The sequence below is a fragment of the Phalaenopsis equestris genome, unplaced genomic scaffold (assembly GCF_001263595.1).
Source record: "Phalaenopsis equestris unplaced genomic scaffold, ASM126359v1 Scaffold000977, whole genome shotgun sequence".
Classification (NCBI taxonomy): Eukaryota; Viridiplantae; Streptophyta; class Magnoliopsida; order Asparagales; family Orchidaceae; genus Phalaenopsis; species Phalaenopsis equestris.
This window is the reverse complement of record NW_018165416.1, coordinates 63,785-82,397: the sequence shown is the minus strand read 5'-3', so window position 1 is coordinate 82,397 and position 18,613 is coordinate 63,785. Positions and strand designations below refer to the sequence as shown.

At 33.3% G+C, this 18,613-nt stretch overlaps 2 protein-coding genes across 3 annotated transcripts in view; one reads left to right on the top strand and one right to left on the bottom strand.

Annotated features, from left to right (window-relative positions):
• Positions 1-10,791: 10,791 nt before the first annotated feature.
• LOC110032592 (corepressor interacting with RBPJ 1) lies at positions 10,792-11,399 on the bottom strand. The gene has a single exon (XM_020736264.1). The coding sequence runs from the start codon at positions 11,350-11,352 to the stop codon at positions 11,035-11,037; it is 318 nt and encodes a 105-aa protein (XP_020591923.1). The 5' UTR covers positions 11,353-11,399; the 3' UTR covers positions 10,792-11,034.
• A 3,727-nt stretch (positions 11,400-15,126) lies between these two features.
• The window catches only part of LOC110032589 (peptide deformylase 1A, chloroplastic), a 31,952-nt gene continuing 28,465 nt past the window's right edge, over positions 15,127-18,613 (top strand). For both annotated transcript variants that reach the window (XM_020736261.1, XM_020736260.1), the window contains exon 1: positions 15,127-15,603. In XM_020736261.1, coding sequence (XP_020591920.1) covers positions 15,193-15,603 — 411 coding nt within the window. In that variant the 5' untranslated portion in view covers positions 15,127-15,192. The remainder of the gene's footprint in view (positions 15,604-18,613) is intronic.

Genomic DNA, 18,613 nt, shown 5'->3' with positions numbered 1-18,613 from the left:
GCATATTCCGTGCATCGCATCACTTGTTCTGACTCAGCTTGGGTGCGAACTCAAAACGTAATATTTTACATTGTTTTGTCAAAATACCTTAATTTTTTCCCCCACATTTCGCATACAATTAGCTTATAAAACAAAATAAATTGAGGTCTCCTCATATTCCGTGCATCGCATCACTTGTTCGGACTCAACTTGGGTATGAACTCCAGACGTAATATTTTATATTGTTTTGCCAAAATACCTTAGTTTTTTTTCCCCACATTTAGCATACAATTAGCTTATAAAACAAAATAAATTGAGGAATAGAAAATTTCATTAAGCATAACCTAATTGCAAACAAACTGTTATAAGAAAATAAGTACAATAAATGTTTATCTACAAGTAATAACTGTATTGGTTAATTATTAGGTGCGGAGAGCTGCGTGCGCTCTCCGATCACAGCCGCACATCGCGGCTGTATGACAGTGGATCACTGCTATATTGATGTATCACGTAATGTGGTTAAGAAAAATCAAGTGAAAGTTGAAATATATGCGCCAAAATTAAAGCTCAAATAAGAGATCAAAGAAGATGCCTGATAAAAAAGGTTCGAGTAAAAACCCAGCAAAAAGCTCTTTTTTAAAGTATTTAAAATCTATTTTTTTATTTTATTTATTTTGTATTTATTATTTAGGATTAGAATATATTTAGCATGCCATTTATAGAAGGAATGATATTGAAATAATAATGCATTAATTGCAATTGGTTGAAGATTTGATTATCTATCTTGTAAATTGTGGGTCCGTTTGGGGTAGCATGTGTGTTTCAGGATAAGCTACTTATCCTGAAACGTGGCCCGCGGGCCGACCACAGGGGTCGACCCGCGGCCTGCGTTTAGTGTAAAAACACAAACCCAGTTTCGGATAAGCTGGTGAAACGCACGAACCAAACAGTACGACGGCGTTTTGAAAACGCCGCCCGCACTTATAAGCTGCCCCAAACGGACCCTGTGTTAATTATTTCAATCTCTCACATCTCTTCCTCTACATTTTAATCATCATCTAAGAACAGTCATCCATTTTCTTTAACAAGGACTACAAAAGCCCATGGGTAGCCATTGTCCAACTAAGGTGGACAACTACCTGGATTAATTCTCTACATTATAACAAAGCCTTAACCTCTATCTAAATCCACCAAATTTCAAGGACATATGCTAAGGGGTATATGGCAACATATTTAAGTATGATTTAACTTATATTTTTTTAAACATAAAAATTAGATACTTTAAATCCATGATTTAGTAAATTCAGTTCCTTCTCAATTATTTTGCAGTTTTGCCTTAAATTTTGGATTTACTAAATCATGTTATTTGCACAATTTAACAAATTCAATTTTAGGATTTATCAAAGTTGTTAAAGCCAATATCATTTGGTGAGTTTTTTTAATTATTATTATTGTTGCAACGATAGATCTTAAAAGAGTTATATATAAGTGATTGAATACAACATTCACAAAATAATATAGTATCTTAGATGATAGAAATATTACCTTAGAATGGATTGAAACATTCAAATGATGAAAATCTTTGTAATTCATGGATCTATTGAAACATTCAAATGATGAAAATCTTTGTAATTCATGGATCTACGGGACGAGGATTTCCCTTATCTTATGGGTATAAAATATGATTTATTTTATTCTAGGGTATGGCATCTCTATGAGAGTATTCCCTTATAGTTAATTACATCTCAAGAATTACTCATGAGAAACTCTTGATTGAAGTTATGTCTTATACCTTTCTTGATTATCAGTGAATGTTTATGAGATGACAAATGTTTGAAGACTTAGATAAAAGAATAAGCTTGGATAAATATTGACTTCACTTGAGCTGAACAACTTGAGTTTGTAAAGTTAATTTTAATGTTAAAAATTTATTTTTCAGTTAAAGTTTAATTTTATGTAAATTGGTTGTTAAATTTTAAAAATTGATATTAAAATTTTAAAACTAATTTGTTAAAAATTTGAAGTCTAGTGAAATTGATTTGTTAAATTTAGCAAATTTGTTTTAAGTTAATTATTAAAATTGGTTTGAAAATTATTAAGTTTTGTTTTAAGATTTTATAGTTTTTTATTAATGTTTGAAATTAATAAAGATTTATTAAATTTAAATTTAAGGTTGGTTTAAAATTTTTTAAAAAGGATTGTTAACGCTTGTTAAAGTTTATTTAACTTCATTAAAGTTTATTAAATTTTGTTTTAAATTAATTAAGTTTGTTAAGGAATTAAGGTTGAAGTTTAATTAAGTCTAATTTATTAAAATTCAATTAAGTTTATTAGAATTTGTTAAAGTTTGATAAGTTTATTATGATTTTTATTCTTTAAGGTTACAATTGATTAAAGTTAATTAAATTAAAATTTGGGTTGAAATTTAAAATTTCTTTATCCTTGAGGTTTAGGCCAAATTGTTGAAAGTCAAAATGGTAAGATGCCGCTTGAATTTGGAATTTAGGTTTGAGGTATAGATTTGAGTTGAATTGAAAATGGAGTTGATTTGGATCTGATTTGAATGGGTTCGGATTGGACTTAGGTTTGATTTGAATCAAATTAGAATTGATTTTCAAAACGACTTGGATTGAGATTAATTTGATTCAAATAGAAACAGAGTTAGGAGATACCCTAGATGTAGAAATGATAGAGGATTTCTAGATGGAGTTGAAAAACTAACCAAAATGACTCTAAACAGGAGGTTATAGGTAGACTAACCTAAATTTTGGGAATAAAGCACCCGATCAAGATGCCCATTCTTTTCCATCTTCTCAGGTATATTAATATCTTTAGACTCATCATAATAATGAATAACGGTAGACATTATCTTTATAAAATAGTTTTGAGTAGCTTCGTCATTCTATAATACTTCTATAGTCCAAGGGGAAGGTCATTTGTTTTATATATCCTAGTTCTTAATTCTATATATTGAGTACCTAGTAAACTAACTTAGACTTCTAAACTAAATTACTCTAGGGTGTGTGTGGACCTAGTTTTTCGTCCACGTTAGCTAACCTAGGTTCACAGTATGGAGTTATACTAGTGTGTGGTTATAAAAATCTAAAGTTTGTCGATTTTAATTATTTCAAGGGCTTGTTATTTAAAGTATGATTTTTTTAATCCTTAAGTTTGTCAGTTATGGTGAAAAATCAATGTTCTTGGAAAGTTTTTTAATTTTAGTTTTTCTAGGGTGTCAGTTGGTGTAAAAAAATCACAATTCTTCTAAGGTTTGATGTTCAGCTTTATTTCCCAAATGTTCTTGTTCCACATTCTTAGGATTTTCAGTATGTGTGATCTAAGAGCTCATATTAAAAAAAATTAAACCTAAACCTTCTAATTCTATAGTTTTAATGTACAAGGATCACTCATTTTTCTATTAAAAATATTTAATTTCTCATGCAAAAAGGATTTTTTGAAAAACTAACTTGTTATGTAAAAACTGTATGAGCATATGAGATTACTTTGATATAAAACATCTTGATTGAGAATGGTCTAAAACACATATATTCACAAGTCAAGGTTACAAAACCATGTGTTTCAGGGAAAAATAATATTCATTCTGTAAGCACTCGAACTAAAGAGTATATAAGCATTGTCTAGGCTAAGCATATTGAGAGAGCTTGGTAAAACATATCAAATGATTTATCATATGCTCAAAAGGGTTTTAAAGGGTTGAAAAAGTTTTTAAAATCTTGTTTTATTATGTTTTGAAAAGAGTTCTTTTCAAAAAGGTATTTTAATTCTTTTGTCTTTTAAAAAAAAATTATCTTAATTTTAGAAGAGCTTTGAGCATTGAAATTTTTGAAAAGATTTTGATTTTTAGAAAAGATCTTTAATTTTAAAAGAACATAAAAAAAAGATTGAACTTAGGATTTTGGAAAAGGAGTTTAATATTTTGAAAGATCTTACAAAAATTTTGAATGGTGAAAGACTTTTAAGCTTTCTACACTTTAAAATTAGAAATTTTAGAGTTCTTTTAATTGGAGTAGAAAAGTATTTTTATGAGTTCTTTATATTTTAGAAATTCAACTTTTAGAGCACATTTAGTTGAAGTATAAAGATTTTTATTTTGTGGGTTGTTTTACATCTAAAAATATGTCATTTTGGAGCACATTTAATTTATTTATATATAAAATTATTATTTTAAATACTTTTAAAATCATTACACTCTCTCTTTTGCTTGCCGTAAGAAATTTAATTCTTCTTCCTATGAATGTCTCAACCACACATTTTTAATTAACCAACATTCATATCTAGTGAAACCTCTTAAATTACAATTTGCATAATACACTTTAAACTCAACATGCATCATAAAAAAAAGGTAAATGCAACATTTAAGCATGCATCCATGCACATACACTATCACAACATGCAAATCATGCATCCATGCAATCATAATCGTCACACTCCATATATTCTAGTTTCTTCTCTTCTTGTGACACGTTTCTACTGGATTTCTATTTATCTCAAAAATGCATGTTAAAAATGAATTTCAATAAAACTTATCTATCAAAAAAGATTTTCATTCAATTTTGATTTTTTTTTGTTGGAAATACCCAACAAAAAATGATATTCTACATCATCACAAAAGATCACTAGAAAGACTATCAGGCTGTGACTTTTTTTCCAAAAAGATTTTTAAGCTGATTATCTAATGGTATTATTACCAGCCAAACAATTGTTCGTAATATTAATTACTAAGCAATGTTTTTTTATGGCATTTTTCACCTTTTAGTATGAAAAAATCCACTAGAAATTTATACAAAAAAAGGAAAAAATTCTCATCACTTTCATCATAAAAGATAGATTTCAAAGTCTAGATTATAAAATCATCAAGGTTGAAAGGTAAGACCGTAAAATAATATTATAAAACCTAAGGAAAGTTTTTAGAATGAAGAAAGAGTATCATCTCTAATAGATTTACCAAATTCTATTTCCATCCTTTCAGACTTTCTTGCATCCCATCATATCCGTCCCTTTCCTAAACAATCTCTTTTCATGGATAATTGTATTATTTTCATCCTAATTCCCTTCTAATCCCCTCACTCCAATATAAGAGAGAACAAGATGAAGATGAGGGTGAGCGATTGAGCAAAATAAGAAGAAACAAAAAAAAGTGTGGAGAATTCTCTTAGAATAAACTTTATGAGATGAGTGGAGAATAAAGGTCCAAAAGAATCAAAATAATTTAACCCAAATAAATTAAGAAAAAAATATGGATGAAAAAATTTAAACGTATAACCAAATAATGAAAATGATTTTATTATAGGTACATAAGCACTCCTTAAGAACATATTCTAATGATTATTTTCATTTTGAGTGATACTCAATAATACTATTGATTAAGAAAACTTTGATTGTATTCTAAAATATATCAATAAGACATATCGAGTAGTATTTTTGCTAATTTAGTAGAGATTATTACATGATTTAAGGCTAAATAAGCCACAGAGTAAAGGATGAATCGGTTGATCCCAAGGGGCAGTTCTCTCTCAATAAAGAGGGTCTACAAAATATCACCAAATGATATATCAACATGAAATGAATGGGCTCAAATGAGTTACTCATCTTGGGTTGTCAGACTCTAAGTTTATAAAGTCTTGAAGGCAGTCAATCCATCATAGTCAATAATCTCTTATCAGCAATCCATGAAATATATTATCTACAAAAAATTTGTAGACTCAAGATCGAGAAAGAAAAATAACAAAGAATCCTATGATTCTATGCAACATATTTGACAAAAAGTAAGGCTTGCCAATCCTGAAAAGTGACTGGAAGCTTATCAAACGAAATATATAGAAATAAATAGTTCAATTGTAAGAGTTAAATTATCTAAAATAGACTTACAATTCTCTCGATAGCCATTAGATGTCATATCATGCTCTAAATTACCACATAACAAAACATAAAACATGAGGCTAGTTAAGATGGAATGGGGTAACCATACTTCGAGGGCATTAAATGGTATAATGTCGTCTAGCCCAATTTTCAAGGGTCAATTAGCATTTCTGGGTTTAAGCTATGTTAGGAATGCGAGTCAACCCTAATTTAAGGATACAAAAATGAATTCACCCTTATGATGAGTGATATAAAGTAAATTTACATAATTCCCTACTTTAAATATGTATTTTCTTCCTTAATTATCATGATTTATAATCGTGGAAGGTGTTTTTGGTAGTTTTATGCAGATTACATGGGTCGACTGCACTTCTAAAAGAAAACATGAAGTGGAAAGGAAGTTAACCCAACATAAATACAACAATATGCGAAATAATTATTTCAAGCATGTAATGAGTCAGATTACGTTAGGTCTTAGTGTAATGATTCCGACCTTAGCATAACTACGTCGGACACGGGCGTAGCTACGTCACGACCAGATCAAGCTTGATTTGACAAAATGATTCATGATGATTTTGGTAAGAGCAGTATAAGAAGATGATAAAGGATGATTAGGGCACGCTTGGAAATCGTGGAGACTACTTCTCTCCGTGTTGTACTACAAATCTTTGTCAATCCTAAGGTTTTCTCCAATGGTTTTCTTTATGGAAGATTCCTAGGGTTGTTTCTTGTCGGTTTGGAAAAGTTGTGAGGAAATAATGAGTGCAATTCTATGAGGGCTAATTGGCTTGGGTTTGAGTTTTTTGTACTTCTTGCATTTTTTCTTTTTTATGTCCGAAAAAAATAATTTGTGTGCTTTCTTTTCTCATGCATTGTAGTTAATCTTATTTTTATACTCTTATGATGTAATATTTAAGATTTTTTTTTTGGTTTAGTTTTATGGTTTTGGTTTCCTATATGCCTTTTTTGTGCTTAGATTACATATATAGACGTGTTAACTTTTTACTCTTAAGTTACTTAGAATCTAAACTAATATAATTTTAAAACTCTTTGTAATCTTGGACTTCTAACCATTGCCTAGAAGGACATGTATGTTAACACACAATAGTCTGGTGAAAAAATATATTGCCATTAGAAAATTGCAACCTAGAGGATTCCTGGGAAGCACGACATGGTTAAGTCCTTCCTAGCTGCAATATGGTTTCCAATTCTACTTATGATCTATATATAGGCTAAGGAGTACATATCCTTAATTGTCAACAATAACATATATTTCATAGAAAAACATTAAGAAAATATTAGATCAATATTATATAGGAGTGTTAACCATTTAGTTCTAAAAAAACTTCCCAAAATCTAGTTTAGTTTTATTCATTCTACATTAGGATTTTAGAATTTTTCATTTCTGCAAACTGAACTTTCAAGCCAGGTTGAACAGTTAGTGAATTATAACTTCCTCAATCAAAAATATTTTCACAACTTTCCTCGTGTAATTGATGCACCAAATCATAATTTGTATATTATTCGATCGACATGAATACTCGTGCGATTAACTGACTTGCCAAACAATAGTTTCGGACATCAAATTTTTAGTGCCGTTGCCAGGAAACGAGTCAATTTTTTTTTTTATTACTTTAAGAGAAATTTAGTTGAAATACTTATAGTTTGAGCGTAAATTATATCCTATTTTTCTATTTATTACATCAAATTTTTAGTGCCGTTGCCAGGAAAACGAGTCAATTTTTTTTTTTTTTACTTTAAGAGAAATTTAGTTGAAATACTTATATTATAATTTGAGCGTAAATTATATCCTATTTTTCTATTTATTTGTATTTTTATTCTGAGTAATGTAAATTAATAGGAATTCAATGGTACACATATAAATCATTTTTTTTTTATATTCAATGAAAATATAAATATATTTTAAATTAAATTTATATTTTATTCTTAATAAAAATAAAAAAAAAGAAAATATGAAGTCGTGGTGGAATAAAAAACCGAATAATCTACCCAATTTCTGAAAAGAAATCCCCAAAAAACGTGCCGAGGCGGCCAGGTTCGTGAAAAACGCGCGGTTTAACAGGCTTTCGTGTCACGATCAAAAGGCTGCCGATCAAATATGTATCAAATTTGATTATTGGCAGCTGAATCATGTGACTCACAATTTCAAAAGGAAGTTTTTGTCCGTACATTAAATTGATGGAAGAGAATGTCTTATATAATAAGACTTTCACTCATTGTGCCGCACATCCACATCTTTTTTGAAATTATATGGGAGGCACAATAAAGCATACTTCAATATTGATATGGACGTGGCATCATGACTAACTTTTTATGGAATATGGACCACATGTTATTTTTTGCAATTGATTTATCTATATAATGTCATAAAATGTGCTATGCCCCTTAAATATTTTTTTTAAGAAAAATAAAAACCATTTTACCAAGAATGAGTATGTTGAATGAGGATCAGTTCTGTTGATCAAACTCATGGAAAAGAGAGAGAGAGAGAAAAAAGAGAGCACTGAGAAGAACTAGCTTTGAGGAATGATTGATTAACACTTATTGTAAAAATGACCTATCTATTTTTAAGGGGGTGGGGGGTATAGAGTACACAATTACATGATTGACCTTTGCTTTTAGGCACTTCAGGGTATTTTAGGCATAAAATAAATGAGCCAATAACTCGGCTACCCTATCATGCTCTAAATCCTATGACCCTATGTAGGTAGAAAGTAGAGGTGGGACTTATGCTTGCCAAGTGGCGAGGAAACCTGACTTTTTGATCGACAGTTTTCTTGGACATCCCAAAGATGTAATTAACCAAAAGAACATATTCCTTTGAGAGTTGCCTTTGGCCCCATAATAAGCACTTATACTTGATTCTCTAGTTGTGGGTAACTTTGGCAAGGTCCTCTTCGCTGATATGTCTCTAAGATGTTTTCGATCCGATCTCATTTCAAAAGTACACTATGGGGCTATCAACTCGAATTTCACTTTACGGAAGTTCTCCACGTTCTTTCTCTCATTTTTCTATTTCCCATCGTATATCCTTTCTTTTGGTTCCTCTCCTTTTTTGATTATTCATATTATTCAAGAGAAAAATTTACTCGAATAAGAGAATAATACGACGATTATAAATAGACAAACTGACGACTCTTAAAAAAATAAAATGGAGAAAAGGAACAAAACAAATAAATAATCATATAAAAAGTATATTGAAATTTAAACTTTAATAGTGACTCGAGATAACCTCAATCACGCAAGTCGTGGACATACAAAACGTTATGCAAGACAACATGTAAGCGTGCAAAGTGTATGCACAATGACATTAAGAATGTCAAGAAATGGGCACGAAGTTTGATACCCAAAAAGGCACAAATGCCCACTATGAGCATATGGGGGTATATGTTTGCTGATGCACAATGGGGTGCAAGTGCGAATGTGTTCATGCAAGCAATACAAAACAAGCATGCAATAATGCAACATTCTAGTAATAAGAGGGTCATGTACCTTAATTCTGAATCTATAATCTTGTATAGACTTAGAACCAGGTATTTTTATGCGGTGTCTGACCACTTTTCCTGGGATATGACTCCAACCCAACATCATCGATCTCTCTATATTTTGGTAAACTTTTACTTTCTTTTGCATTTTTGCATAGTTGGATTGATTTTGCCCCTTTTCTTATGGTTTTATTTGGAATGCTATGAAAATTATAATCTAAGCTCTTTAAGGAACCTAAAAATTTAAACTTTCTACGAAAACATAATAATAAAAAATTGTGATAATCAAAATTTTAGGATTAAAAGGATTTTTAGAAACTTGCCTTTATTTTCTTGTTTAGTTTTCAGTTTGGTTTTAAAACAGATTGCATGCATGGCTATACATGGCTATACACCTCATCATGTCTAATAGGGTCTCCACAAAAATCTAAGGATCACTCTAGATAACTGTTTCATTTTCATATACTCGAGGAAAAGACTCTGCACTTCTTCATACCTGACTTGCCTGACATATCTTCTGACTATGGAGGTTGTCTAGAACGCATAGGTTGTTCGAAGGCACCATGACCTAGATGGGGTTAGTGGTTACGGTGATTCACCCTTTGCTCTATGGCTCGGTATAATTGTCGAAAGCATCAGTATTCTCACTTGATATGAATTAAATCCATTAGTTCCCAAATAACTAGATTTCATAAGCAAAACTCTTTTTATCGAGAGTTTTCTTGGGCATCTCCCAAGATGTAATTAACCAAAGGAATATGTTTCTTTGAGAGTTGCCCTAGGCCCCAAAAAAAAAAAAGCATTTATATTTTATTCTCTAGTTGTGGGTCATTTTCACAAGTTCCGCTTTGCAGATTTGTCTCCAAGGTATTTTCGATCCGATCTCATTAAGGACGTACACTCTTGAGCTATTCACGCGAAGTTCACTTTACGATATTTCTCCTTATTCTTTCTCTCGTTTGTCTATTGCCCGTCGCATATCCCTCTTTTTGGTTCGTCTCTTCTTTGAATCATTCATTTTATCAGGGAAGTAAATTTACTCGAATAAGGGATTAACACGATGATTATAAATAGACAAACTAACTACTCCTAAAAAAATAAAAAGGGAGAAAAAGAATAAAAACAGGTAAATATCCATATAGAAGTATATTGAAATTTAAAGTTTGTTAGAGCATGATTATTAAAACTGAAACATTTTAACAGAATAAAATTATGATAAAAATTAAAAATTTTCAAAAGTATGAATTTAATATTTAATGGGAGCTCTCAATCAATTGTTTCTGAAGGGACAACCTTTTTAATCAATTTCTGCTCTTAAACCTCCAAATTGAGACATTACTTTAAGAACTCCAAAGGCCTCTTCTTCATGGTACAATTTTGAAATTGGCTTATTGATCTTTTGCCAGAACAAGCACTCAAACCCATAATCTCATGATTCCTTATTTCATTTCCAACCAATAAACTATGCCTTCAAATACATAAATTTCCATTTCAATCAACTGACAAGAGTCCAAAATAACTCCACAATACAAACTCTACGACCACAAAAACTGGCAACACATCCAACAATTTCAAATAAACAAGCCCCCAATAAAAAACCAAATAAAACAAAGCCAAGAAGTAGCACAAACAAATAACATATATTATACAAACAAAAAACCATCCATAATCAGACTCCTCTGGCAAGCATCTTCTTATAATTCTCAATAGACTGAAGGCGCTGCAGCAGAAGATCTTCTCTAAAACGCTTGATGAACTCCTCTGCGCTTGCATCTATGTCCTCATGCATCCACTCAACCCTCTTTGCTCTCTCACCGCTCTCGCCTGCCGGCGCATGAGCTTTCTCTTTTTTCGTCGCAGCTGCGAAAGAAGAAGAAGAAGAAGAAGAAGAAGAAGAAGAAGAAGAAGAAGAAGAAGAAGAAGAAGCAGAGATGGTGTTGGAGCTGCACTTCCTGTTAGCCATGGCTGTATCTTCTCTGCTTATCATTCTTCTTTGCTTAATATATGAAATGAATGTTTTTGATATCTGCTTGTTTCATCTCTTTGTTGTTTTTATAGGGTAAAATGGTTGGTGATGTGGAGCTGAATCTGACTTGTCAAAAGGAGATATCATAGAATGCGTCTAAGTGTGGATTGCGTATCATAGTTCTACTTTGGTAGTTTCAACGATTTCATGTCATCATATATTTTAATTTATTTGAGTGCTAGGTTGTGTGGTATTATGTATTATGAATAGGGGTGTAAACGAGCCGAATACGAGCGAGCCCAAGTTCAACTAGTGTTCCGCTCGTTTATATTTCAAGCTCAAAAAATATGTTTGTGTTTGATTCGTTTGCTTAACGAGCCGAACACGAGCTGTTCACAAGCAAAGAGTCGTTTTGACAACCCTAATCATGAGGTCATAAGATGTTAAGGGTTGGGGCATGATTTTAAAATTATTGTTTATATTAAAACATAATTTGAATGTAATTTAATAATTGTTCTTCTATTTTCTTAATTAATACTTTTAATTGATTATAAATCTTTGTAGCATTGTAGTCAATTAATTTTTCTAGCGAACGAGCCGAACACGGGCTGTTCGCAAACAACGAGCCATTTTGACAGCCCTAATTATGGATGTATAATCTGAATCTAAAATCTTAGAATAATTTAATTTATTTTCAGCCAAAATATTGTAAATGGGAACAAATTCTGTGCATAAAAATTGGAGTATGTATAATTATGTGATACGTAGATACATTGATTCTCATATTCGGTATGCAAGATCATATGTGCGACCAGCACCTAATCATTTATCCTTTCGATTGGAAGATGGGACACAAATAAGAATTTATACTTAATTAGTAAAATCTTCGGATCAAATAAATATTTGAACGTGGATTTTAGATCTTAATGTATTTATTGGAAGCAAGGTAGAATAATATTTAGAACTATTTTAGTTTTATTTTTAATAAATTTTTAGTCACAATTAAAAGAGAGCAATCAACATGCCTCGTGAATCAAACTAAGGATAGAGCCTAAATAAGGAAAGAGAGAAAGTGAGAGAGAGAGAGAGAGAGAGAAAGAGAGAGAGAGAGAAATAATAAAATGATGTGTTTTATTCATAAAATGATTCTTCTATTTATAGATGAGAGGATACAATGATGATATTATATTTCTGCCACTCCTTTAAAGTGGTAAGTACTACGATATTTGTTGTATTTTATGTGAATGAGCTTATCGTCAGTCTGCTTTCTAGCTCGCCCGAATAAGCTTAGCTAGTTTTGGGTAGACAGAATCAACTTGGATGGCTAAGCTTGGTCGTCATGGGTTGATCGGTTGATTTAGCATGACTGTTAATCCTTAATACCCGGGGAGGAGCCTCTAGGCATACCTGTGATGGTTGAAGATATAGAGAACATGATCTTCCCACGGATTAGTTCTAATAGAAGGTAGGCTATCACATCATATTAGCTTTCCTGTAGTAGTTGGCTCGGATGCTTTTGTCTTATTTCTAGTCGAATGGTGCATGCTTAGATCATCCTATAATCTCTTGCATGTCTCGTGGTCCATTTGGTTTTGGTCTTGTCGGCTTGGCTCGTATGGCTTTGCTCAATCAGTCAAGTGAGCTCATGATCTCCTATCAATGGGCAAACTTTCTTTATAGTCTTCCCTTATGGACCGTTAGATCTCTTTAAAATTAATGCTGACATATTATTTTGTACATAATTTAGTTTCCTAATTTTCTTACTTCTTGATAGCGATGTTGGGATAAAAATAAGACAATTTATTGTAAAAGTAGATCACAACTAATTTTAATTAATGATTGAATAACTGAACTCCCTTAATTTTGATATATAAAAGAAAGGTAGAGGCTTCCAAACAATGATAAAAGGATGTGCGTTGAAAATGCTTTTATCACAACAATAGATGAAATTTAAGTCATTTATGTGCAATAATAATGTTTCCAAAATATGAATAATCATTCTATAGTTTTATATATATGTAGGTCTTAGGACATAGTAAATTTATCATAGGAATAGATAGAATTTAAGGTAAAAATTGCATTACACAGACGAAAAATGCACAATCCTAAAGAAAAATAATAGGGGCATTTACATGCATGCTACACAATTTTTATGTAGGCATATATATGCGTGTATAAATGTGCGTGCATAGAAGAATCATTTAATAAGAAAATAAAATGAAACAAGAAAAATTTACGCACATACCGTACATTTCTTGTGGATTTGTATACCTGGCATCGAAAACATGATATTTACATTTATAAAAACTCGTTGTTAGAAGTTTATTGTCACATCCCAAAAAAATTCTAGGGGTGGTGGGCAACCCAGGACTTAAATACTGCTCTTCGGCCCAACAAACACCTAGCCGATATTAGACTTTTTGTCTGTGACATTCTCCTCCACTGGCTAGCCCGAGACTTAAATACTGCTTTTCGGCCATACACCTAGCTGATGTGAGACTTTTTGTCCTTGATATTCTCCTCCACCTAATCACGTGACTCCCTCGTCACGAATCGACGAGTCCACACACCGACGGACAGTAATCGGCTCTGATTCCACTTATCACCTCCTGAAAGAACTCTTAGGGTGGTGGGCGGCCCATGACTTAAATATTGCTTTTCGATTCTACACCTAGCCAATATGGGACTTTTTGTCGTGACATTATGCATAAAAATGTACATTTGACTTTTAAATAGTTAATCAAAGTGATACTTTTAATATAATATTAAAAAATTTGAGTGTTATGATTATAAGTATTAAACTTTTGGTTTTAGATACGTAAATACATAAGAACTTTGTGATATGCTAAAAAAAATAGGGATAATTACATACGGATCACCTGAAACATTAATATTTACAAATTAATTTTCTAAGTAATATTTTTGAACTACAGAACTGATGTATTTATGCGTGTTATCATAACAAATTTGAGAATTTGAAAAAAATGAAAAATATGGGTTGGTTTTATTATCATGTTAACCGATATCAGACTTTTTGTCTTGACATTCTCCTCCACTGGCTAACCCAAGACTTAAATACTGCTTTTCGGCCATACACCTAGCTGATGTGAGACTTTTTATCCTTTACATTCTCCTCCACCCAATCATGTGACTCCCTCTTCACGAATCGGCTCCACCGAGGGTCCCATTGGACAATGGAGAGTCCACACACCTGACAGACAGTAATCGACTCTGATTCCACTTATCACCTCCTGAAAGAACTCTTAGGGTGGTGGACAGCCCATGACTTAAATATTGCTTTTCGATTCTACACCTAGCTAATGTTGGACTTTTTGTCGTGACATTATGCATAAAAATGTACATTTAACTTTTAAATAGTTAATCAAAGTGATACTTTTAATATAATATTAAAAAATTTGAGTGTTATGATTATAAGTATTAAACTTTTGGTTTTAGATACGTAAATACATAAGAACTTTGTGATATGCTAAAAAAAATAGGGATAATTACATACGGATCACCTGAAACATTAATATTTACAAATTAATTTTCTAAGTAATATTTTTGAACTACAGAACTGATGTATTTATGCGTGTTATCATAACAAATTTGAGAATTTGAAAAAAATGAAAAATATGGGTTGGTTTTATTATCATGAATTCTCAGATTTGTGTCAGAATTTAAAAAATGAATAAAAGAAGGTGGTCAGTTTGTAAATATCAAGTTTCAGATGGTCTGTATGCAATTGTCTCAACAAAATACTAAAAAAAGAGGCATCCTCGCCCAATTCCGAGATATGCTCCCGGCCGCGTGCTCCTAACACCATAGCCGCTGAAACTGATCTATTCGGAAGAAACCAAAATGGCGGCCATTCCCCGCGTCCTTCCAATCTCCTCCTTTGATATCATACTACGCATCCCCAGAAACCTCCAACTCTCTCTCAATTCCTCCATCCTCTTTCATAAAGTCCGCCACTTTGCAGCCGCAAGCTCCCCTCCCATCCTTCATGACTTCTCCCATTGCTTCGCAGCTCGCAGACGAGGCCCTTCAAAGGTCTCCGCCGGATGGTTCTCTGGTTTCGGCGTGAAGAAAGAAGCTCTGCCGGAGATAGTCAAGGCCGGCGATCCGGTCCTCCATGAACCCGCCGTCGAGGTCCCCTTGGAGGACATTGGATCGGAGAGGATCCAGAAGATCATTGATGGCATGATCGGGGTCATGCGAAAGGCCCCTGGTGTCGGCCTTGCTGCTCCACAGATTGGTATACCTTTGAGGGTATTGTTTTACCTAATGTGAATCTTTATATTCCCGTTTATATAACTAGAACAATAAGAAAATATTAGCTGCTGTCTCCATGTACATGTTTTCACTAGAACATAGCTGGGAGTTATGTGTTGAGAATGCGATTTTAGCTCTCGCAGCAGGTGTTCTTAATGGCTGCAATATATTTAGGGCTTGAGAATTGTATTGGTTTTTTGCCTTGTTCATGATTGGATTGTAATGAATAAGCTTCAGTCCCTCAACTGTTTTCTGACTCAGCTTGTTTTAGAAGATTACAAGCAACTGGAATCAAATTGTTTTCTTAGTTGATATTGAGTTTGAACTGAAATAAATGAGCCAATCCTAGCTTGAATCAGTCTAGCTTATGGCCAAATGTTGCTTGGATCGAAGCCAACCAATTGAGTGAGCAGCAAAATTTTGTTTTGTTGTTAGTGTTTCTACAAGTAGCATTTAAAATGTGATCAACACTAATAATAATAATACAACAACAACAAGTGTTAAAATTCAGAAATAATGCGGAATACTGTGAAATACTTGATGTTTATTCTATTGATATGAACAGGGGTATAAATAACCCTTACAAAAATCCTATAATAGAAAAAATAATAAAAAAAGAAATGATATGAAATGAAAGATATATCACCTGATATCTCCTATAATTAATTCATATTAATTATTAAGAAATACTAAGAAATAACATAAAATAAGAAAACAAATAATTCCTAATTCAAGGAGATAAATATAAAATAGGAAAGTAAATATCTCCTTAATCTAAGGAAATAATTTAATAATTTATTCTTCTCATAACTTATTTTAAGAATAAATTATTTCATATTATAATTCTTAACAGGAAAGACAATAAATCCTGTAATTTAAATTAGATATTTCAACACTTCCCCTCAAGTTGAAACATGGTTGAAAACCACATTCAACTTGAATTTGAAAACATCAACTGATGTGCGAGGAATATCCTGTGAAGTAGAACTTGAAATCTTCATTTTGTACTGTTGTTGTCTTTGGCTTTAGTTACTGTAGTGTCTATAGGTAGACAAAAAATTTTACTCTTGGCAATGGCAGTAGCAACAAGCTTCTAGACGGATCTGAAAACTCAGGAGTGCGATGCAGATGGTTCCTCCACATCATCGACTGCAGTATGCTGACTGGAGGAGTCTCTGATCGCAATCCAGTTTGCAAGGCATTAGCCGCATTGGTAGGCGGAGATGGAGTTGGAGACGCCGAGAACGGAGGTGAGAGCCGATACAATGGAAAAAAACTGATGTTACCCTTCCTATGACCAGATTAGGAACTCCTGCTCCCGAGATACCAATGTCAGTTTTTCGAGTGATTCCTTCTAGGTTCATCGGGTGAGCATGTTTTTCCATTGATAATTGTTGGATTAAGTTCACCATCCCCCCTCAAATTAATGCTGTCAATTTGCCAACAAGAAATTTTGTCGGTTCCAATAATCCTCAACCCGTAAGCGTCGAATCCGAAAGGAATCCAAAAGTCCCGAAACCGAGAATGTCGAAGCCTCAGCGACACCTTCTGAACCATAACATGATTTGAGCAAAGAAAAACAAGAAATTATTTATTATTGTCGTCAGAAATTTGAATCATAGCCACAAGAATGATCCGCTTCCAGTTACACGATCCAAATGCTACTGATCATAGCCCACAAATAGGATCCAGTTACACGATCCAGATGCTATCGATCATAGCATAAAAATATGATCCGTTTCCTGCTCCAAATGCTACCGATCATAGCCCACAACTATGATCCAGTTACATGATCCAGATGCTATCGATCATAACGATCATAGCCCACAACTATGATCCAGTTACACGATCCATATGCTATCGATCATAACATACAAATAGGATCCGTGCCCTGCTCCAATTGCTACAAATCATAGCCCACAAATAGGATCCAATTACACGATCCAGATGCTATTGATCATAGCATACAAATATGATCCGTGTCCTGCTCCAAGTGCTACCGATCATAGCCTACAAGTAGGATTCTCGTCCTGTTAAACGATCTAAATGCTATTGATTCTTCCTGCGACGAAGAGGACGATCTGAGCCCTGATCTTCACGCCAAAAGTGCTGAAGCCGAGATGCCGAAGCCGTGAGTTGGAAGCAGTTGAAGGTGGAAGGTAACACGACGATCGAGGCGCCAACCTCAAAGATATCTCCAGCAATCGTGACTGTGGTTGTCCGCCCACCGACGATACCAAACAAATCCAATTGCATTCAATCTCTGCAAAGAACAAAATATGCCTACCAAGCCTACCTAGAAGCATTTTTGGTGAACAATTGAAGGACCAGATTCGTCATACTCGGCCTTCGAAATCCACATATGTTGGAAGGTACTGATAGAAGAAGGATGGAGCCTCCAATCCAAATACTATATTTCCTCTCAGCTCAGCCAAGAGAGAGCCTAATAGCAAATAAACAGTAGCTGCAACAAAGGCAATCTTCGGATCATAGGAGCAAGAGCTGATCCACCGAGAGAAACTCCAGCTCTTCTCGCATGGTAGGGTACGAAATTCAGGCACACCACTAACCTTCAAGGAAGGAGGGCAATTCCTCAATGCACCCTCAGCTGAAACCACGGTTTCAGGCTTTGCAACCTCATTCTTCATGCTCGAGGGAGATTCAAAGAGCTCAAGATGTTTTCGAGTTGCCTCCACAGTGACAGTTCTCGCTTTGTCTGGAGGATCTCTTTTCGCTGAACCTAAGAAAGAATCACTTCACATCGTGACTATCCAAGGGAAAGACAAAGAAGCTGGACGCATCATCAACTGCATCGGAAGGCTTTAATAGTTCATGGGCAGTGGAAACTGGAAACTCTGAAGAAGACTTGCCAAAGAAGAATGATAAAGCGGCAACACCAACAGGGACTAGGGCTGACAAAACGGCTCGCTGTTTGCGAACAACTCGTGTTCAACTCTTTAAGAAGCTCGTGTTCGACTCGTTAATTTCGTTCGATAAGTTAACGAGT

Bases quoted from the DNA above. Each gene is read 5' to 3' on its own strand.
- LOC110032592 (XM_020736264.1), bottom strand. From the start codon at position 11,352: ATGATAAGCAGAGAAGATACAGCCATGGCTAACAGGAAGTGCAGCTCC.